Source organism: Saxophila tyrrhenica, assembly GCF_035928015.1.
Source record: "Saxophila tyrrhenica strain CCFEE 5935 chromosome Unknown scaffold_32, whole genome shotgun sequence".
NCBI classification, from domain to species: domain Eukaryota; kingdom Fungi; phylum Ascomycota; class Dothideomycetes; order Mycosphaerellales; family Extremaceae; genus Saxophila; species Saxophila tyrrhenica.
Genome location: NW_027041764.1, coordinates 24,421 through 45,171, shown reverse-complemented (window position 1 = coordinate 45,171; position 20,751 = coordinate 24,421). Strand labels below are relative to the sequence as shown.

At 55.0% G+C, this 20,751-nt stretch overlaps 11 protein-coding genes across 11 annotated transcripts; 7 read left to right on the top strand and 4 right to left on the bottom strand.

Annotated features, from left to right (window-relative positions):
• Nucleotides 1-112: 112 nt before the first annotated feature.
• Nucleotides 113-2,123, top strand: LTR77_011127 (uncharacterized protein; the record flags this gene model as incomplete). The annotated part of the gene is made up of 3 exons (XM_064808339.1): nt 113-156; nt 211-368; nt 415-2,123. 3 exons carry the CDS (start codon nt 113-115, stop codon nt 2,121-2,123), a joined length of 1,911 nt encoding a protein of 636 aa, XP_064653482.1.
• A 189-nt stretch (nt 2,124-2,312) lies between these two features.
• On the top strand, nt 2,313-3,147 carry LTR77_011126 (uncharacterized protein; the record flags this gene model as incomplete). Its single annotated transcript, XM_064808338.1, has 3 exons — nt 2,313-2,577; nt 2,635-2,960; nt 3,067-3,147. 3 exons carry the CDS (start codon nt 2,313-2,315, stop codon nt 3,145-3,147), a joined length of 672 nt encoding a protein of 223 aa, XP_064653481.1.
• Nucleotides 3,148-4,023: 876 nt separating this feature from the next.
• On the top strand, nt 4,024-4,957 carry LTR77_011125 (uncharacterized protein; the record flags this gene model as incomplete). The annotated part of the gene is made up of 2 exons (XM_064808337.1): nt 4,024-4,110; nt 4,160-4,957. 2 exons carry the CDS (start codon nt 4,024-4,026, stop codon nt 4,955-4,957), a joined length of 885 nt encoding a protein of 294 aa, XP_064653480.1.
• Nucleotides 4,958-5,486: 529 nt separating this feature from the next.
• LTR77_011124 (uncharacterized protein) lies at nt 5,487-7,966 on the top strand (the record flags this gene model as incomplete). Its single annotated transcript, XM_064808336.1, has 5 exons — nt 5,487-5,671; nt 5,744-5,777; nt 5,839-5,905; nt 5,996-6,077; nt 6,142-7,966. The coding sequence occupies 5 exons, from the start codon at nt 5,487-5,489 to the stop codon at nt 7,964-7,966; spliced, it is 2,193 nt and encodes a 730-aa protein (XP_064653479.1).
• Nucleotides 7,967-8,496: 530 nt separating this feature from the next.
• Nucleotides 8,497-9,450, bottom strand: LTR77_011123 (uncharacterized protein; the record flags this gene model as incomplete). Its single annotated transcript, XM_064808335.1, has 1 exon — nt 8,497-9,450. The coding sequence occupies one exon, from the start codon at nt 9,448-9,450 to the stop codon at nt 8,497-8,499; it is 954 nt and encodes a 317-aa protein (XP_064653478.1).
• A 539-nt stretch (nt 9,451-9,989) lies between these two features.
• On the top strand, nt 9,990-10,806 carry LTR77_011122 (uncharacterized protein; the record flags this gene model as incomplete). The annotated part of the gene is made up of 2 exons (XM_064808334.1): nt 9,990-10,473; nt 10,523-10,806. The coding sequence occupies 2 exons, from the start codon at nt 9,990-9,992 to the stop codon at nt 10,804-10,806; spliced, it is 768 nt and encodes a 255-aa protein (XP_064653477.1).
• A 41-nt stretch (nt 10,807-10,847) lies between these two features.
• Nucleotides 10,848-11,989, bottom strand: LTR77_011121 (uncharacterized protein; the record flags this gene model as incomplete). The annotated part of the gene is made up of 3 exons (XM_064808333.1): nt 10,848-11,021; nt 11,117-11,889; nt 11,947-11,989. 3 exons carry the CDS (start codon nt 11,987-11,989, stop codon nt 10,848-10,850), a joined length of 990 nt encoding a protein of 329 aa, XP_064653476.1.
• Nucleotides 11,990-12,935: 946 nt separating this feature from the next.
• LTR77_011120 (uncharacterized protein) lies at nt 12,936-14,290 on the bottom strand (the record flags this gene model as incomplete). The annotated part of the gene is made up of 4 exons (XM_064808332.1): nt 12,936-13,440; nt 13,497-13,891; nt 13,946-14,050; nt 14,108-14,290. 4 exons carry the CDS (start codon nt 14,288-14,290, stop codon nt 12,936-12,938), a joined length of 1,188 nt encoding a protein of 395 aa, XP_064653475.1.
• Nucleotides 14,291-15,485: 1,195 nt separating this feature from the next.
• Nucleotides 15,486-17,343, top strand: LTR77_011119 (uncharacterized protein; the record flags this gene model as incomplete). Its single annotated transcript, XM_064808331.1, has 5 exons — nt 15,486-15,649; nt 15,748-15,942; nt 15,999-16,489; nt 16,548-16,867; nt 16,921-17,343. 5 exons carry the CDS (start codon nt 15,486-15,488, stop codon nt 17,341-17,343), a joined length of 1,593 nt encoding a protein of 530 aa, XP_064653474.1.
• An 804-nt stretch (nt 17,344-18,147) lies between these two features.
• Nucleotides 18,148-18,781, bottom strand: LTR77_011118 (uncharacterized protein; the record flags this gene model as incomplete). The annotated part of the gene is made up of 2 exons (XM_064808330.1): nt 18,148-18,371; nt 18,439-18,781. The coding sequence occupies 2 exons, from the start codon at nt 18,779-18,781 to the stop codon at nt 18,148-18,150; spliced, it is 567 nt and encodes a 188-aa protein (XP_064653473.1).
• Nucleotides 18,782-19,438: 657 nt separating this feature from the next.
• LTR77_011117 (uncharacterized protein) lies at nt 19,439-20,743 on the top strand (the record flags this gene model as incomplete). The annotated part of the gene is made up of 1 exon (XM_064808329.1): nt 19,439-20,743. One exon carries the CDS (start codon nt 19,439-19,441, stop codon nt 20,741-20,743), a length of 1,305 nt encoding a protein of 434 aa, XP_064653472.1.
• Nucleotides 20,744-20,751: the final 8 nt, after the last annotated feature.

Genomic DNA, 20,751 nt, shown 5'->3' with positions numbered 1-20,751 from the left:
AGGGGAACTTGGCTCGGCCTCGACATGGCCCGAATATGAGACGACAGCCGGCGACGCGGACACACTCTTGCCGCCAACCTATTCCTTCTTGGAGTCAACTTCCACGCCACCTATGGATGAGACAGGGCCGACTCCGCCGTCGGAAAGGAAAGTCGCGTGAGTGTGCTCGGATACCTTTTGCAGAAGTCCGTCGTGTTGAATGTCCAGCAGTTGCAACGTATGCCGGAGGCGAAAGACGGCTTGTGACAGAGCACGGCCGAAATGTAGTCTTTGCACGAAGAACGGCTTGGTTTGCCACTATGCGGACAAGGAGCGACATACGCCGGGTCTACGAGCCGGATATGTCCAAAGTCTCGAGCAGCGGATAGGTGAGTGGCTAATACCGATACTCGTAGCACAGCTAAGAACATGTAGATGGCTTGGAGAGCAGACTCCAACGCCTCGAGTCCCGCGTGCCGACCGATGGTGTCACGGATCCCATGCAGGATGCCACCAACAGCGATGGCCCCGAACATGTGCACCACTTTTATGCGGACGGAAGGCCATCGACCCAAGGGTCAGGCTATTTCGCAGGACCAACCGAGCGTCTGGAAGGCGCAAGCAATCACGACGAGCACTCATTCAATCTAGACCATATTGGAGATCCTTCGCCACAGAATACCGGCACTCCGACTGACCCTCTCGCGTTTCCGGTCGTTCAGGAGCTCTGTACAGTATGGTTCCAGAAGTATCACCGATGGCTCCCGATTCTGCATCGGCCGACATTCATGCAGACTTTGGAGTCGGCCGAGAGAGTGAGATTGTCCAACTACGCGCCTGTGGTGGAAGCCATCGTCGCAATCACCCTTCCACACTCCAACGTGATATCGGCATCTGCGTTACACCAAGAGCATCTGCGAAACCAGCTTAGCTCATCCGTGGTTCTCCAATGCATCGATAGGCAGTCAGCGCAGTCAGCGCAAGCTCTGCTAATACTTTCGGTCTTCCACTACGGAGAAGGTAACTTCACACGCTCATGGAATATGCTGGCGATGGCTCGAAGGATTAGCGTTCATCTTGGCCTCACAGCTCCGGGAGACTCAGGTACCGCGTCAAGTCCAACAGCATTGAGGAGACTGGCAGACTTCACCAATACCACTGTTACCCAAGAAGAAAGGACACGAGCCTACTGGATGAGTCAAATGCTGGAAAGCATCTCTACCGTCGGGGCACCCTACGAGCTCGCCCTGTCTGCGACCCCTGGGCATCCGTTGTTGCCCTGCAGCGACACCTTCTGGGACTTTCCGGACGAAGTTATGAGTGAGCACCAGATCCGCCCTTACAACTACTGCTCCGCCTTCTCTCTGTGCGTCATTCTCGCTGCTTCCGAGCTCTCCGTCGTTCATCAATTTCTGCGTCGAGCTGTCAACATGGAGGCTTTCGAAGAGCGGGACGCCTGGCAAATAGAAGCGCAACGCATAGACGAGCGACTTACCGCTTGGCGGGACGAGTTCGTGGCAGCTGTCTTCCGTCTGATAAACGCCGAGTACGCATCGAGGGAGCGGCCCGAAATGGACGCCTACGTGGTATTAACGAACTGCGTCCTCAACACCGCTGTCATCACCCTACTCCAACGCCGCGCCGCGTGCCCTGAAGGTACCGATCAGACTGTGGAACCTTGGGCATTCGCCAACACTCGATGTGTATATGCAGCCGAGAACACCGCTTTCAAGATCCGGCAAATGGACGAAGACGAACTGCTGGTCTGCCATCCACACCTGATCTTCTCCATCTTTGTGGCAGCTCGTTTCTACATCGTGCATTCCAAGGCTCTGGATGCGAGTGTCCCAACGAACCTTCACTGCCTGGCATTCGCGCTGCATACGTGCGGTAAGACGTGGCCGTTGGCTTGCTACTATGAAAAGATTCTTCGCATTGCGGTGGCTGAATATCGTACACCGGTTGTGCTTGCGAGCTTGCCCAGAGTGTTTTATGATCTGCGTCAGACTACGTTCGAGATTGTGGACACTTTGATTGAGTGGGTGAAAGGACCTGGTGTTGATGCTGGTGCGGCGATGCCAGCGGCGAGCGGCCACAACGGCTCAATGATCTTTACGCCGATGACGACCAACCCTCTTACTTGAGACTTCCTGGATCTGCGGGCTGAGTATGAGTTCACCTCGGAGTTGAATGACACTTTTCGGTGACCAGAAGCAGCTCGGCGGTACACGGCCCGAGCTGGACTATGTGGAGGATACTATCAAATGTGGAACACGTTGTTCGCTTCAAGACTCAGGCTTGAGCACCTTCCACGACACTCAAGAACTATCACAATGGGGTCTGTCGAACACACCAACGGTACTGCGCCGCAGTTGAACGGGAGCATTCAGCACAACGCCGGTTCGGACCTTTTCCGACTCAATGACCGAACGGTTGTTGGTGAGCACACCTCCAAACACCAAACCGCATACACGCTGACAGCAGCAGTGACCGGCGGTCTCGGAAGCTTAGGCGTCTCGCTAGCCCAGACGCTGCTGGAATATGGTGCCGATGTAGTTTGCACTGACCTTCCCGAGGCGCCTCAGGATGAGATATGGCGTGGGTCTCCACCATCGCAGTGCTGTGCGTCCTCGTAGCGATCTAACGACGACCCAGTCACGCTCAAGAAAGTCGCCGACTCAACCGGCGGGCAACTAAGATACGTCTCATGCGATGTAACCAACGAAGACAGCGTCTCGCGAGCTTTCGAAAGCGCTGAATCTGGCTCTCGCTATCCAATCCGCGGCCTGGTCACATGCGCCGGCATTTCAGGACGGTGTCCTGCCGTCGACTACCCCGTTGACAAGTTCCGCCGGATCATGGATATCAACGTCACGGGGACGTTTCTCTGTGCCACGGCAGCTGCTCGCGTTATGCAGAGGCAAATGGTCTCCGGGAGTATTGTGATGCTCGCGAGCATGTCTGCGACAAATGTCAACCAGGTGCGTTGCTGGTGTTGCGCCGTTCCAAGAAGTTTGAGTGGTTATTGACCAAGAGCAGGGCGTGCACACATGTGCATACAACACTTCTAAATCAGCTGTGCTACAGCTCGCCAGGAGTCTGGCTGCTGAATGGGGTAATGACGGAGCACATCCTCCTATCAGGGTCAACACGTACAGCCCTGGGTAGGTGTCGCATCCTCTCAAGACCCGCGACGCTTGACTGACAACGCACAAGATATATCATGACCCCCATGACAGTCCCAACCTTCGAAGCGCTTCCCGGCTTGAAACAGCTGTGGCCAGAAGGGAACATGCTCGGTCGGATGTCGACGGTGGAGGACCATAGATCTGGCATTGTGTATCTGTTGTCGGACGCGAGTGCGTATATGACTGCCAGTGATTTGAGGGCGGACGGGGGACATTGTGCTTGGTAAAGTTGAGTTGCGATGATGGAAGGATTCGGACGAGAGAGTGGTGGATGTGCGTGGTAAAGTACAACAACCAAAGCAGTCATATCGTTGCTGGATTCGACGTGGATTGAGGATTGTTCCCGCGAACAGTCACGTCGCACAGCATTGGTAAGCTTGAGCTGAAACCACACCTCAAAACCGCCCACGTCACCGCACTCGTAAAGAATGCACGACGAAACACCAACAGAGTGGCCCTCCACCACGACATTAAGGTACTTTTCCATACCAAACACAGTAACTTGGTGTCAAACAAGATCCAAGAGACCGGCCTCCGAGTAAAATGTATTACGGTGGTGGCGTAGAAACAACCTGTTGTGTGGTACCATACGTCCGTATGTTCGCAGTCGAGAACGTTCCGATGGCCTTGCTGACTGTCATACAGTGTATGAATCCTACGTACATGTAGCTCAGGGCGCTCCATGATGGATGCATTGCGGAGTTGCTGTCCCTCATTATCAATCCGACAGACTTCGCCTTGCTCTACATCCTGACTCCATTCAAGCATAGCTGTCGTCGTTCCCTATATCTAGCAAGACCCTGACTGCATGTACCAGACGACACTCATCTTACCTTCTCATACCAAGCTGATAACAATGGCGTTCACTCCAATCTTCAACAGCTTCCAGCAGAAGCCTCTTTCGCAGTACTTCCGTGGAGGCAGCCTTGTCTCCTTCCAAACAGTATGTGCGAGCGTCCATACGATGCGGATGCCCTGCTGACGAATGGGAGATGCTTCGAGACCAACTCACGATCCCCACCTGGCTCATGGTCGGTGCCCTCCTTCAAGGCCTCTTCAGCTTCCTGCCATACCGCAACATTTCCCTCGTTGCTCCTGTGGCCCTTGTCATCCTCTACAAGACCGTTGCAGCGATGCTCCAAACCGTTGGTGTCCTCAAAAACCCCTACTTGGAAGGCACAATGGGCCAGCGAACCGCGATCATGTACGCCAACGAACACGGCCACTACGAGAACCCCGGCGACCGCGAAGTCTGCGCCATCATGCTCGCATCCCGCTCCAACCACCCCCTCGGCATGTTCGCTCCCGGCGTCAAAGACGTCGGTGACCGCTTCAAGGCCATGGTCAGCGAACTCGAATCCGACCCAACCGCCCACGGCTTCCTTGGGGCCTCCACCTGGCTCAACTCAGGCGACCGCGGGTACACCTCCGAGACCATGGTGTTTATATATTTCGCCTCCATGCACCATCTTCACGAGTACTCCCATGGGAAGATGCACACGGAGACGATGCAGTGGTGGCAGGCGAATCTGCATCGGCTGAGACATTTGGGAATTATGCATGAGGTATTTGCTGCGCCGAAGCATGCGTCCGAGGGGGTTTATATCAATTATCATCCTACCGGGCTTGGGGCGACGTTTACTGAGGCAGAGGTGGACGGGGAGAAGGTTTGGGTCAGTCCGCTGGTGGAGGGGAAGGGGAAGATGAGGTATAGTAAGGGTAGGATGGGGAGGCAATTTTCCGAAGAGAAGGAGTGGGCTGCTTTTGAAGAGGCGTTCGTCGACGTTTGATGGTGCAGCAGCGTGTCAGACTAAGGATAATGAGTTCTACTATGTATCGATACATGATTCCCATCGTTGACTTATCGTCCGGTTCACATATTGGGCCCTTGCGTGATTGCGTGGGTAATTGCGGCCATCCTAATGCTGCGTACATTGTCCTTGAAGCCGGGTCATCGGAACAAGAAGCGTTGAATGTTGTTGCTGGGGACTGCTGAGACGAAACAAGAACGGCGCAATGATACATTCAATCTATATCCAAAACTTCTCTTTCTCCCTTATCTTTTTATTAACTCCAGTCCCGGTCTCCCGGTTCCTTGAAACAGATATAGCAATGCTTGTTTTGAAACAAGCCTTGCGGAGTGGCTGTCATGACATATGCGGCGGCAAGCGCGACCCACATACCACACGTTCCTCGTCCCTGATCTGGCGCGCGTCGACCAGTCCAGAGATCTCCTTTCAGCCCATCTCTAAACTCTATACCACACCATCGCCATGCCATATCGGTTCAGCACTATTCTGCAATAACAACACCACATTCATGGCCTCAAACAAGAAGCCTTGGGTCTTCCTGCCCTTCCTGGGCGGCTCGTCGAAGAACCCCGAAAGGGACATCGCGAGGGGACAGAATGGAGCGAGGGCAGAGAAGACAAAGGATGTAGTTGATCCGGCGCTGGCGATGCAGGCGACTGTAGACGATTTCGCTAACATGGATGAAGAAGCGATGTGAGTTGACGCCCCAAGTCGAGACCAGTTACTCACACCAGATATATGCTAATATCACATCCTTCGCCACAGCGTACAAGACTACAACAGTCCGATCCATATGTGGGTAGGTGTTCCCCTTTCCCCGAATCAAATCCACCGCCATCTAACCGTACCACCCCGACCAGGTCATAGCGACGCTCTTCCCCCTCACAGCAGGGACCTTTGGCCCAATGGCAAGCATGTTCAATATATGTACGTCGGGTCTAGGACGTAGCAGCCAACATCGTACCGTTCTTTCCCTACGCTGGACAATATGCTGACGCCTTTCACCTATATTTATAGGTGCGATCGCAATCCCCTGGCGTCTGATCGTCAATCCGGAGTCCACACAGTCTAACGGCACTCACATTGGTGATCCGAAATGGTGGGCAAAACCCTACCTACCATGTCTAAGACATTCGCTGACGCATTCGCCCTTCTGTCTGTAGGCTCGTCGGCGTCAACATCGTCTCGCTCGTCATCGCCATCCTAGCGAACCTGTCCTTACTGGGTCAAATGACGAACCGGCTGCGGTACAATGTGAGCGGTCCGATTACCATTATCGGCTTCTTCATATCCGGCTTCGTGGATATCGCGCTTGTGGGAGCCGCGGAGTCGCATCTGAAACTCCCAGACACGCCGAACGCTACTTATTCACAAGCGTTCTACTATGCGGCGATTTCGGGAGCGATTTATGTTATCCTGGCGATGATGCTGAGCGTCACGGCCTACGGGATCTGGTTCGGCCGCTACAGCACGGAGTTCAAGCTCAGCATGTCGCAGCGGTCTCTGATGCTGCAGACGATCCTGCTGCTGACTTACATCCTCGCTGGCGGGGGTGTGTATTCTGTGATTGAGAAGTGGTCGTATCTGGATTCGACGTACTTCAGCGTGGTTACCATTTTCACCATCGGGTTTGGAGACTTCACGCCTGCGACACACCTTGGAAGAAGTCTATTCTTCCCATTTGCAGTTGGAGGGATCCTGTTCGTTGGTGTCATCATTGCTAATATCAGGACACTGGTACTGGAGAGTGGCTCTGTGAAGGTGTCTACCAGACTGGTGGAGAAGGCAAGGTTCAAGTCTATCAAGGCTGGGAATCCGGACGAGGGCATACTGAGGCTGAGAGGTGTCAAGAAGCGGGACTGCAATGCCGACACCGAGCTGGAGAGGAGGGAGAAGGAGTTCCTCATCATGCGTGAGATCCAGGCGGAGGCAGCGCAGAACAACCGGCTCTTCAGCTTGATCTTCTCTTCGATCGCCTTCATGATCCTCTGGTTCATCGGCGCCGTGGTCTTCTGGCAGGCCGAGTCCAAGAGCGTGGGAGGCGAGGACTGGACCTACTTCTCCAGCCTCTACTTCACCTTCGTCGCTCAGCTGACTATAGGATACGGTGAACTCGCACCGCAGACCAACTCCGCGAAGCCCGCCTTCGTCTTCTGGGCCCTTATTGCCTTGCCGACTCTCACCGTTCTCGTTGGAGCCATCGGCGACACGGTCTCCGCCTTCGTCAACTGGTACACGACCTGGATCGGCAACCACACGGTCAACTTCTGGCGCATCTTCCGCGCCCCCTTCACCAGCTCCAACCCAAAATCCGCGATCAAGAGCGCCGCGCGGGACATGCGCGAGGACCGCGAGAAGTCCAAAGCAGCCGAAAACGGCGGCGCGGAAGCAGACAACGGATTCCGCCAAATTGCCCATCTGGAGCAGCAGTCTACCGTCCCACACGGCTTCGACCTCTCCGGCTTGACAGAAATGGAAGCAGCCGTCGCAGAAGAGACGTACAAACCTTTCATCATCCTCAAAGCCTCGCAGAAGATCCTCGAACACCTGGACGCTTCCCCGCCACGCAAGTACTCCTTCCAAGAATGGACCTGGCTGCTCAAACTTCTCGGCGAAGACGAGACGGACGAGCGGGGGCACAGGCGCGTGGGGCAGGAGTTACCGGAGGGCGCGGAGGTGGTGAGTCCGGTCCGCACGCACGGAAGCCAGATGTGGAGTTGGCTAGGGCAGGAAAGCCCGTTGATGAGTTTGGAGGAGGATAGTGAGCCGAAGTGGGTGCTGAAGAGGCTGATGTGGGCGCTGGAGAGGGAGTTGAAGGAACGGGCGGAGAGGCATATTGAACGGGATATTGGGGCGGAGTGTTTGCCGGGAGGCAGTAGTGGGAGTAGCAAGGAAGGTGAGGCTAGTGGGAGTAGTAAGGATGGGGAAATGAGTGAGAAGGGAGGCCAGGGGCAGGGGCAGCATGATACTGTGGACTTTGCGAAGTGAGAAGCGGGTGTGGGATTATGGCATGGTCTTGGAGAGACGGGCGTCTGCTCATAGCCGTACATCTGGATTAGCGAGGAGCCTGGGAGTCTTGAAAATGCAATTGCGACAGTGTAGCATAAGACAACTTTGGCGCGATGGATGTCCTTGAAGGAACCCTGAATCGAGCATGACTTGGCGACAGTTCGTATGTACATATTGTTACAAATCATAGCATTAGAGCTGGCCTCCAAGCAAAAATCCTCTGCCTCTCAGAAAGGTTTGGTTGTTTCCTCGCTGCTTCAACATTATCTATAATGGAGAAGCTACAGCGGCCTTAGTCGAGAGGCATGCCCGGAAGTACCCTGGACCCTTCGGTTGCCGTCTAGACGTACAGTCGACGGAGTACTCTTTGGCAGTCAAAGCTCGCCCGACTTCGAGGTCCCCCTCCCTTTAGAGACTGATGACTTTCTCCGGGCTGATGTTGGGTGCTATTGGCACGGTCGTCGTGCTTCATGCGAGATCGTCCGGTATAGTTCCAGAGTCGTACTACATCATCGAGGTCCGTCTCTCGCCCCATATCCAGCAGGTCCGTCCTCATCAATCCCATACGCCTCCTCTTCATCCCTGACCCGCTGGAAGCCATCGTTCGGACCCGCAATCCCGCTCTTCGTTGGCATAGAGTACGGCTCGTCAGAATGCTTGTCCAGCAGTCCAGGGTAGTACCTCCGCCAGGTGAAATATGCCACCAGTAGCCCCAAAATCGCACCGACCGTCACGTCCTCCTTGTCATGTCTGTAGTCTTCCAGCCGGGATATCGCGATCAATGCCGCCCCGAGCAAAGGCGCGATGCACAACAGCACAGTCAGCAGACTCGTTCTTGGATGCATCAGATGTGTCTGGCTCGCGAAGAACAAACTTAGGTACCCGAGTCCAGCGAACGAGAAGCTGCTGTGTCCGCTTGGAAAGCTGCGCCAGCCGTCGTGCAAGACGTGGTGGATAGTCTCTGTGCACACTTCCACCCCAACCAGCTCGTTCTTCGGCGTGGAGATGTCCGGCGAGCATCGCGCGATCAAGTCTGGTCGCGGTCGTCCAACGGCATCCTTGATGACATCCGTGAGAAAGCTGGTGAGCAGCACACTCGTCGCTAGCCCCAGTATCGACACATGCGCTTTATGCACATCCCGCCTCCAGATCAACGTCCACACCACCACTATTATCAACGGCAGTCCACCCGCGTAGAAGAAGAGCCAGAACACCGGCACCCTCTCGACCTCCGCATGCGGGTATTGTATCCGCGGATCGTCGAGTCGGAACAGTTGGTGGAACGGCTCGTCAAAGACTTTGAGAAGAACCTCGAGCACGACGAGGAGGATAAAGGCGGTATAGTCGCCGGCGTAGCTCTTGTGCCAGAAGCGCTGGAGGGTCTCGAGGAGGCCAGTGTCGTTGGAAGGGGACATGCGCGCTTTGCGGCCGTGGCGGACGTCTTCGCGTTGGGCGGTGGCCATTGAGGAGGAGGGTGTATCCGTACTTTAGCGCGACATGGTGGTTGTGAGAAGGGAGCGAGGTTGGTGCAATGCGAGATCGTGTTCCTCCGTCATCTCATCTCATCCCCAGGAACATTGAACTTGGCGTGGCGCTTGCTGTTGCGTAGAACTACCAGACCCCCCTCCCATCCCGTCTGCTCCAACCTGACCTCACCTTTCCTTTAAGACACCACTACCATGTGCATGATTGTCGAGGACGCATCCATCTATTCCTAGTGTAGCTGAAGGGACCGACAATGCTTACGGTGGTGCCCTAACAACGATGCCTGTACATCCTCCCGACCACGACAGTGATCCTTTGGGCTGAAATGCTCTGTAGCTCCGCATGTCTACGTTGAATGCTGGTAGCAGCTGTAGCGAAAGCGACATGATTTCAAATGACCAGGTAGCACGACATATACACGGGCATCAGTAGCCCATACTCTCTTTCCACTACACTACAGTGCGTATACTTCCCAGCCAGCTTATCTGCAAACAAGAAACCGAAGAAGACCCCAGACATGGCAGCAAAAGGCCTCGAAAGCGACGAAGCCCCCTGGCAGAAGATGGTCAAAGTCTTCGGGGCGAGGACCGCAAAGAACAATGCTGCTCACTTGCTCCCGCACCTCAAGTCAAACTTTCGAATTCTCGACGTCGGCTGCGGCATTGGTAGCATTACTATCGATCTCGCCAACCTTGTCCTGGACGGCGAGGTGGTAGGAATCGATACGAACGAATCTACCACACCGATGGCACAACAGATGGCGCAGGACAAGGGGGTCTCCAATGTCAAGTTCTCGTTCGGAGATGCACATGATCTATCTGCCTTTCCAGACGAGAGCTTCGACGTCGTGCATGCACATCAAGTAGCTTTGCACCTTCCCAACCCGGTCAAAGCACTCAAGGAGATGCGGCGGGTGTTGAAGACGGGTGGCGTGCTGTCGCTGCGAGATAATATCGATCTGATGCACTATCCACTCGACCCGTGGATCCAGAAGAACCAGGGTACATCCAATATCCATCCCATAAGTGCAAAGCAAGCTGACTCCTTCAGACTGGTTCCGCGACCTCAGCCGCAAAAGCGGTGCCAACCCCCAAGGCGGCTCCTACACCCATGACTGGACTCACCAAGCTGGTTTCCCCTGGGATAAGATCGATAGCGCCGTGGTCTCCTGGTCAGTCTCCACGTTAGAAGACCGACGTTTCTGGGCCAGTGGAGGCAAGAACGCTTTTCGAACGATGGGCCTGAAAGCTGGCTACGGTAACGAAAAAGACTACGATGAGATTGAACGGGCGTGGGAGGCTTGGGCAGAGAAAGATGAGGGAAGAATGGTGTGAATTGATGGGACGGTGGTTGCGTTCAAGTAGGTACGTATTTGTTAGAGCTTCGCTTTGCTGTCTTCTTTGAAAAGGGAGGCTTGTTCCATGACTGCGTCTCGGGCTTCGGTCTCTATTCGCTTGAGCAGCTCGTCGCAGGTCGGGATGTCGTGGATGAGGCCGATGCAGATGCCTGCGGTCCAGACACCGTAGTCCGGATCTCCGTTCAAAAACACCTGCAAACAGAAGAGCAAAAGGGTTAGCGAACGTCTCAGACATGGTAGGGTTTTGCTCATTAGTTTGGTACCTGTCTCCCTCGCTTCCCGCTCACGTAATCCGCAATCTCCTCAAACTTCCCCGACGTACTCTCCTTCTCCACCTTGGCAGCAGCTTGCGTGACCGTATTCCGAAAGAAACGAGCCGTGTTCGTCCATCTCCTCATGAGCAGATCGGTGTCGTCTTCAGTGGCGTTCACGATCGACTGCTTGATATTATGATGAATCGGCGCCTCGACGGTAGCCATAAATCTCGTCCCCATGTTGATCCCACAAGCTCCCAGACTGAGCGCAGCAGCCAGAGAACTCCCATTCGCCATTCCTCCAGAGGCAATGTAAGGGACTGGATCCCCGTTCGGTTTCCGCAGCTGCTCTTTTGCGCGGTTAAGCAGCACAAAGTTCGGGATGTCGTGCTCCCCTACGTGGCCTGCGCATTCAAAGCCGTCGATACTGATGAAGTCCACGCCCATCTTCACCGCGGAAAGGGAATGCCTGATGGTCGTGCACTTGTGCAGAACCGTGCAGCCCGCAGCTTTGAATTTAGCGACGTAGTCCTTGACCAGCCCGGCCGTCTCGACAATCTTGATACCTTCGTCGATGATCACCTGCGCGTACTCGCCGTACGGTGGTGGCGAGAGCGTGGGCAGTACTGTCAGGTTGACGCCAAAAGGCTTGGAAGTCATTCGCCTGGTCTTTTGGATTTCTTTGCGCAGGTCGGCGGGCGTTGGTTGGGTAAGGCTGGTCAAGATGCCTAGACCGCCGGCGTTGCTGACGGCGGAGGCCATTTCAGCGTAGCCAACCCATTGCATGCCGCCTTGGACTACCGGGACTGATCGAAGGGTAGAGTGTGAGCATCTGTTTCTTTGAAGTGATGGAGTCTGCTTACCTCGAATGCCCAGGGCTTTTGTGAGGGCTGTTTCGAACGGCATTTTGTAATTTTATAGGGTGGCCGTGATGTCTATATGATGTTTACGTTACTGCCGCCGCTCCAATATTGATACAATGATAGAGATACAGAAAGCGGTTGTTGTATGTCTGTTAACAAGGCAAGCAGTCAACGTGAGGTCGGGATGTTCGGTCTTGGACCTCGGCTGTCGGTGCGCAGAAGTCGTCAAACTGCATCTCCCAGGTCTCCTCACCAACCGCAACACAAATGTATGTTGATGGCAGTGTATCTACTGATGGTGACGGGTGTGCGTATGAGATGATACCAGACGAAAACTGCAACCACGCAGGACCCTAGGTCGTGCCCCGACAGCTCTCCAAGTCTGACTGCAAAGTAGATCCCGGCGACGGGAAAACCATAACACACTGTAAGGAATGAGTTCGTCCTCTTCAGCTTCGCAACGCATGCTTTTTACCGTGCTCCACGAGAGCTCCAACAAGAAGCTGGTTGATTTGTAATACACCCACCTCGAATGCGAGACTCAGAGTCGAGGCTATCATCCCGTCCCAGAAAGGCTATCAGACCGGCTGAAGACTAATGGATCTCATGCAACCCAAAGTCGAGTCAGTGTGTTGTATACACCAGGGTTCAGGAGATGCCCGGAGTAGCCGGAAAACGGACCAGGGGGTTGTGTTGAAGCACAAGGTTTCCACCACTGCAACTACCTGCACATGTAGAAGTCGTTCCGTGTCCGAGAGATAAGATATGAATCGTACTGCATGGAGACTCGGGACCACTTTGTCGATCGTCTTTAAGTCCACGTGGGTCGACGGAGTGATCTGGAAAGTCTCGAGTAAGTCTTGATCCAGGTGTGCGTCAAAGGCCGTAGCATCATCTTGCGAGGTGGATTGCCAAACAGAGCGCAAGAGCATCTTCTATAGCATCTTCTATATACAAAAAGTTCATACTGTACACATATCCAAGCCTCGTTACCGGTACTTGTTGTACCCCCCATCCTCCATCACCGGCTCCCGATCATTATCCGTGTGGAAGTAACTGACCTCGTAATCGTCCTGCCGAATAATGCCCTCCTGACTATCCCCATCACTCCGCAGCTTCTCCTCTGGCCTGTTCCTGCTAATCATCGCCGCACCGCTCACCCCTGGGCCTCCAAACGGCAAGGGCCGTATTTTACTCCCGTTGCTGTCCGTGGGCTGCGAGTCGTTGTTCGAGCGGAAAGTCCGTTTGCTCTTGAGATACTTCAAGGCGAAGCTGCGCCCGTTGCCAGAGCGGGCCTGGCTGTCGGTACTGGCGCCGAAGTTCGTTACCAAATCGCTCATGGCCTTCTTGAGGACGGGGGAAGCGGCGCCGATAAGGGCAAGGAGGATCTGGACTTGGTTGAAGCAGACAAACAGCCAGACTCCGATTGTGGGGTCTTCGGTGAGCTTTTGCTTGTTGATGGTCAGGAGGCGCAAGCCAGCCCATAGGGGGACGCTAGATCGCGCGTTAGAGGTCTCTTTCGCGCGCAATGCTGATTGGAGTAGACTCACCATGCCCGGACCAAGAATGGGATGTACCACGTCAACCTCTTCGCAATCGACGCCTTCGTGCGCCAGATAACCGTAGCAGCGAATACCACAATCGCAAGGTCGGTTATGGCGTCCCCGATGAAGATACCGACCCATCTTGACATGGTCCCCAAGCACATCCCTGCGTTATTCGCGTGTCCACCGTAGCTGGGACATGGGACTGCAAGGGCCACAATCGAGCCAATTGACCAAGCTATTGCGAGAGCGACCGAGCCGTACAGGCCGATCATTTGTTTACCGGCGATTTGTCGCAGAGACCCCAAGTTCTTGACTGTCAAGTTCGCGGTGAAACAAGCCGCGGAGCACTTAATGAGGCCGAGTGTGATAATGTAGAAGATGTTGCCAACTTTGTAGACCTGGGAGTGGGTTAGATACAAGCCTCTTCCCCATGGTACTAGGATGAGACATACTTCTTCAGCAGTGGAGAGATCACCGCGCGATATTACGCTGGATGACTTCCCCAGACCATAGTGTGCGCCGACTAATATGAGCACCGACTGGATGAAGCCGCAGATCTGAGGTTCAAGCGTCAGAAAAGGTGCAACTTCGGGAAATGATCGGGATGCTTATACCATAGAACAGCTGAAGAGACCGTCCGCCCATGTGTATCGCAGCCCCGAGGAGTAAGACAGGAGCTGCTGCCCAGCGCCCGCGACCACCCAGTACAGCAGAGAGAGCGTGGTGACTATGATGACCGGGCCAGCATGATCTGTGTCGCTCCATTTGGTGTAGGGAGGCTGGCTGGTGGTAGCCATGGCCGTCGGTGTCGTGTCGCGCGATATGCAACACTGAATACCACGCGGAGACCGGGTACGTAATAAGAATAAGGAGAATAAATCGTGGAGCGGGAGTCAGTTATTCAAATCTGCCTCGGGCTGTCCCTTTCATCCAAGACGCGGCGCCCGTCCAAGACGTGGTTGTTCGGGGCAAGCAGGCGTGTCCCTGAACCGGCTGAGGTGAAGAAGAGTCGCAACGCATAGAGTTTGAACCACCAGACTCCCACGACCACGGGAGAAGGCCCGCAAAGTCTGATATGCATTCTCCACCAGTCACCACCTCCATTTCGTGGCAGTCTCCGCAATGCCGAACAGAAATTGGCTTGAGCACGAATCTTGTTGAGACGAAAGGCTTCTGACTCGGCTGTTCCCCTGGGCCATTCTGAGTAGCGTGCCGGCTGATGGAGAGTTCCTGATCCAAAAGGACCCCAAGTGGGGATTTCGGCCATCATGTGCCGTAGGACGGGGTGTTGGAATTACATACTCGAAGTCCGCAAGGGGCTGCGAGGGAACTGCATGACCTGGTCGACCACGTGCGGGCAAGACATCTGCTCGTGCAAGGTCCCTCTCAGTATTCCCGAGCTGCCAGTCCAGATTCCCGCTTGCGACCATCTCGATTAACGAAGGTGCCGACGTTGAGGAACCGTCGCAGCGGCCAAGTGGCCCCAGAAGGGAAGGTTCGGCCAAGGCGAGTGGATTTCGCTGAGTGTCGCCAACAGATGGTGGTGACGGCAGCTGGGGCCCCGAGAGATGGTCTCGAGATGGTCTGAACTCTGCGACTTGCCGCTGAGCCAATGCCGAGCGAAGACTCTCGTCTCGCTTACGTCTAATTGGCGTCTAGGGCGTCAAAGTTGAAGGGTCTGGCGCGCTCTGATTCAACTTCCCTGCAAGCTTGTGGCCAGCAAATTCGTCTGAGCTTCTCGAATTCAGCAGATCGGCTGCACGGCATGCTTGGGGTGTTCGGCGGACTCGGTGGGTCTCCACGTGCGCGACGAGGGCCATGGAGCGAGGCTTTCTTCTATGCACGTTTTAACCCATATCTGTCCCGCTCCCGACAGCCACAAAGCACTTCCAGCTCTTTCCCTGAGTCTTCAGGCCTCGTCTGTCTTCAGTCCTTCTCTTGGTAACATCTTAGTTGCGTGTTATCCAGCGTTGTATCAGTCATTCGTTCACCATGGACGAGTACGACTCCAAGTACTCGCGCAACAATGTCGAGATGCGAGCCATCGACGACGAGATCCGCGACCTCGAGTTCGACCGTAATCCGAACGCGGCGACAAACAAGCAATGGGCGACACCGAACGATATCAAGGACATGGACGACCTCGGTCTGACACCGTAAGTTGCACTGTTGGATGGATGGGCCTGCGCGAGGATGTGTCCCATCAGCTTGAGTGGAGGTTGGAGACACCTACTAACCTTTCTACCCACACCAGAACATTCAAGAGACGTTTCAAGTTCGTTGCTATGGTTGGCTTTAGCAGTACTGTCGTGGTGGCCTGGCAGAACATGTTGGCGACCTTCTATTTCGCGCTATACAACGGAGGAACGGGAGGCCTGTTCTGGGGCTTCGTCTTTTCACTGTTCGCCATGACCTTCGTCTACCTCACCATTGCGGAGCTCTCTTCATCGTGAGTACACCAGAGCAGAAACGCCTCCCACGACATCCCCACTGACTCTCTGCAAGCTTCCCTACAGCCGGTGGACAATACCAATGGGTGTCCGAGTGTGCTCCCCAGAGCTGCAGCAAGCTTCTCGCGTATTGTACTGGCTGGCTCGTTACCCTCTCCTGGGTCACTTTCCTCGGAGCCTGCGCGGTGGCTATCGGCAACATCATCAAATACTGCATCCTGATCTACCACCCGAACTCCTCGGCTGCGAACAGCCAGTGGCTTCCCACCCTGTTTGCTCTGTGCTTCCTGATTGGCGGTGCCTTCTTCAACATCTACTTGGCCAAGCGGTTTCCTCTCATTGAGGGTATCATGCTGTGCATCCATTTGGCGGGCTGGGCGGCAGTCGTGGTCACCCTGTGGACCACAGCGCCTCGCGGAAACGCCCACGATGTCATCTTTGGATTCACCAACCCTGGTGGATGGGAGAACGCCGGCGTGGCATCGATCATCGGTGTGCTCACGCCTTTCAGCTCGCTTGTCGGATATGACAGTTCGGTGCACATGAGTACGTCCAGTCCACCATCGTTTCGTGGGGATCTCGCTCTAATACTAACCCAAACTAGCTGAGAACGCAAGAGATGCATCCCGCACCATTCCTCTGTCGCTGTTGACGGCATACGGTCTGAACTCGGCCATGGCCTTCATTGCCGCCATCACCATGGTCTTCTGCGTTGGAGACGTCAACGAAGTCCTCCTTGCGCCCTCGCCTTTCGTGGAGGTTTTCCTCAACGCCACTGGAAGCAGGGCCGGCACTGTCATTCTGATCGTGCCCATCATCCTGGGCTTCACTTCTGCTTTGATCAGTGAAGTCGCCACTGCAAGCCGTCAACTGTGGTCGTTCGCAAGAGACGGCGGGCTGCCGGGTGGTCACTGGCTCGAACCTGTAGGTTTCATCCACCACTATCCACATAATTCTATACTAATGTTACTGCTCAGGTACCTGATGCCGAAACCCCCCGTCGCGCCGTTTGGGTCACCGTCGCCATCTCCTTTGCCCTCTCCTGCATCAACTTCGGCCCCGTGGTCGGATTCAACGCCATCGTCTCCCTCGTCATCTGCGCCCTCGCCTTCTCCTACAGCATCACCATCAGCTGCGTCATCTACCGCCGCTACTTCGGCAAGCCCTTGCCTTCAGAGCGCTTCAACCTTGGCCGCGCTGGCGGCATCATCAACATCATCGCCCTCCTCTGCGTGCTCCCGATCACGATCTTGTCGGTCTTCCCGTCGGTGCCGAACCCGAGCCCTTCATTGATGAATTGGTCGTCCCTCGTCTTCGGGACTGTGACTATTGTGGCGGCGATCAACTACTTTGCCGGTGGGAGGAAGGGATTCAACCCGCCCATTCGCAAGCTGGACTAGAGTGGAACGTCTTTCGAGCGTACTGCTGCGAGGCGTCGGTGGGGCGGGTGTATATAGCTTACGGCCGGCCATATAGAGAAATCTCACGACGATTTAATCAAAGCTACATAAGACCGAGTATGGCATTCCGTTCACGTCCTGGACGTTCAGCAGAACCCATCTTGGCATGCAAGCTGCGACAAGTCTCTAATCACCGCTCTCTGAGGTGATCGCTGAGGCGACATTGCCACCCTCACATGAAGCAATTCCTTCCATGCTAAAACCTCCCTTTCTAGGACCACGGCCAGGGAGACAGTCAGTATTTGGAAAGGAAGATGAAGCCACGATTGCTTCCAATAGGACAAACATCCAAGGCCACACTGACCATCATAGCGAGAAGACTTGGCGTATTCGAGTACACTGCCTCCCCTACCCTATAACCACGTTTGGCAAAACTCTGAACGCATGGGCGGAGATGGACGGGACCAATAATCAAGCTCCAGCGGAACGTAGCATTTGCGCTTGCTCATGTCATTCCTCATTTTCAATCTCGTGCAAGGCTACATGACGTCTGAAGAAGGCAAGACACTACCGAACCTTATTTCCAGAATCACCACCACCTTTACCACCACCACCATCACTGCTGAAATCATTCGAGGCAGCTTGTCCGTGGAATAGCAGTTGGGTCGATATGCTTTTCGAGCACTACATAGTCTTTGCTAAAGCATAAGAGCACACATAAAGGTCCGCAGCACATGCATGGGTCTCCCAGCCCACCGCCATTAATGCAGCCGAACTCCAACCCTTTTCCCATTTTCAATGCCCCTATAGCAAGCCAACGACAGCCAGAACACCACCACCAATAGCCGCAGCAGCCATGAGAGGCGCACCAGTCGCCGCAGCCATGCCCTCAGACGATGAAGAAGCTTGCGCGGAAGGGTTCAAGCCAGTTTGCTGGGAGTTGCCGGTCTGAGTAACGCTGGAGAGGATATTGCCGACCTTCTTGGTCCGGCTGGCAAGCGCAGCGGATAGCGATGTTTTCGCATCACCTGTTCGCTACGTCAGCACTGTCTACTTCCCTTGCGCCGCAGCAGCGCATAGATGTTCTCCACCTACCAGTCGCAGTAGCAACTTGCTTGCTCAACGTCGCAATCGCCGTCTTCTGCACGCTCAGGACACTCGCCTCAGCGCTCGCGATCGTGCCCTGCAGCGCAGAGATCTCGCTCAAAGCGCTGTTCACAGCCGCACTGTTGACAGCGGCTTCGGACGCCGCTTCGCCCACCAAAGTCTGCGAGGCGCGCTGGTTCGAAATGCGCTGCGCCATTGAGGAGGCGGCGGCGGCGTTTGCGGCATTTGCGGCGCTGGCCATGGAGGCGGCTTGTTCGGTCGCGTCGACGGCGGTGGTTTGGGCTGTGGCCAGGGCGCTGAGGCCGGCAAGGGCAATGAGGGTGAACTTCATGTTTGTTGTTTGGAATGCGATGTAGCGAATGTGATGCTCGTGAGCAAGAAATGTGCTGGAATATGTGGAAGTGGTGAGAATGGAATTGCGCTGTGCTGTGTTGGTGGAGTAAGAAGAAAGAATAATGTGATATTGAAAGTGAGGTATTGGCAGGGGCCTTTGTCCTCGACGCGTGGAGCCAGGCTTTTTTGGGCTCACGCAGTGTGAGCGTGCGATTCGCTGTGGTATCGGCTGTGGCGCGGCTCCTCCACACGGGGAGGAGGCGAGATGCAGGTACGACACGAGGTTACATGCAGGTCCCACTGGCGGTTGGACGACGTATCGGTATCGCCACGTTGTGCTTGTCGACAACAACAGATGAACTCTCTCGCATTCACTTCAACATCTTTGTCACATGACTATTCACCAACTTGCACGCGCATCACGTGCAAGTGAATGCTAATGTCGTTCCGTCTTGATCGACGGCACTACGACCCCCTGCAGGGGCCACGGTAGGGTGCTTGGGTAATTTCCTGTCTCGTAACCGAAGGACTGTTCCCTCATTGATGCAAACTTCATGCCGTTGGGGAGGCTTCTCTTCTTGCGTTTGGTTTCTTGGGTCGGGTTTCTATGTCAATCTTCCATTTCATTCAGTAATTCAGTATCTTCCCACCCACAATGGGTAACAACTCTTCCAAGATCAAAGGGCCAAAGAGCGCGGCCGCAGCATCTACAGACAACCTGAATGGACTCATCGAGAACAAACGGTCGACTACACCTAGCCCAAGCGTGTCCGGCTCGAAGAAGATCTTGGTCTCCGAAGATGAAGTCGCCAACTATCAACGCGATCTTGCCGCCGCGCAGAAGGAGGCCACCACTGCCACAGAGGAAGCAGAGACACTACGCCAAAACCTCGAGGAACTAGAGACGAAGCACAAAGGTCTGCAGCGAGAGAAGGAGAACGAGGTCGCCGGGCTGCAAACGGAGTTGGCACGGGAGTTGGAAGGGCAGTTGAGAATCGCGGAGAGCTTGACCCAGGAGCGGAATAGAGAGCGGAAGAAGGCTGTGGGGTTGGAGGAGAAGTTGAGGGAGGTGGAGAAGGGGCATGCGGATGAAGTTGCGCTGATGAAGCAGGAGGGTGAAGAGAGGGTCAAGGTCCTGGAGAGCTCGCACCAGGAGCAAGAGAACGGGCATGCAGAGGAGGTCTCGCGGCTGACGAAGGAGGGCGAGGATCGTGTCAACACGCTGCAGACGTCGTACGACGAGAAGATCAAGGAACTCGATCAAACTCACGCCGACCTTCGCGCAGAGCACGAGCGCGAAGCGGCAGCACTTCGAGCAGACGTCGAAGCAGCAATAAAGGACGCAGAGACAGCGCAGACAGAGCTCTCAACCCTACAAAACAAGCTACAAGACCTCGAAATAACCACGCAGGCCCTCGAGCAAAGCCTCAGGTCAGCCGAACATACCGCCCAAACCGCCCAAGCCGCCCAACAGGACCTCACCACGCAACTCGACTCCACCAAGCAAGAACTCTCCACCTCCCAAGCAGCCCTCCAGACTCTGCAAACCGAGCATGACGCCCATCTCTCCTCAACCTCCACCCAACGCTCCGAGCTCGAGGCCGCCGCTAAACGCAACGAAACCCTCGCATCCGAACTCGCAGAAGCGCAGGCGAAACTTGCTTCCCAGAGCGAAGCGAAAGAAGGCTTAGAGATGCGGTATAATGAAAGTGTCTCGAAGAAGTCGTCACTGCACGAGGCGTTTGAGGCGTTGAAGATGGAGTTGAGGGAGAGCTATGAGCGGTATCAGAAAGTGCAGAAAGAGCGGGACGCGGATAAAGAGGAGATGAAGAAGCTGAGAAAGGAGAGGGACGATGCAGTCCGAAGGGCGGAGACGAGAAGTCCTGGTTTCGACGAGAAGAGGCCGGATGTCGGGGTCGAGGAGATCAAGGCTGGGACGGCGGTTGGGGTGGGAGCTTGAATTTTCGA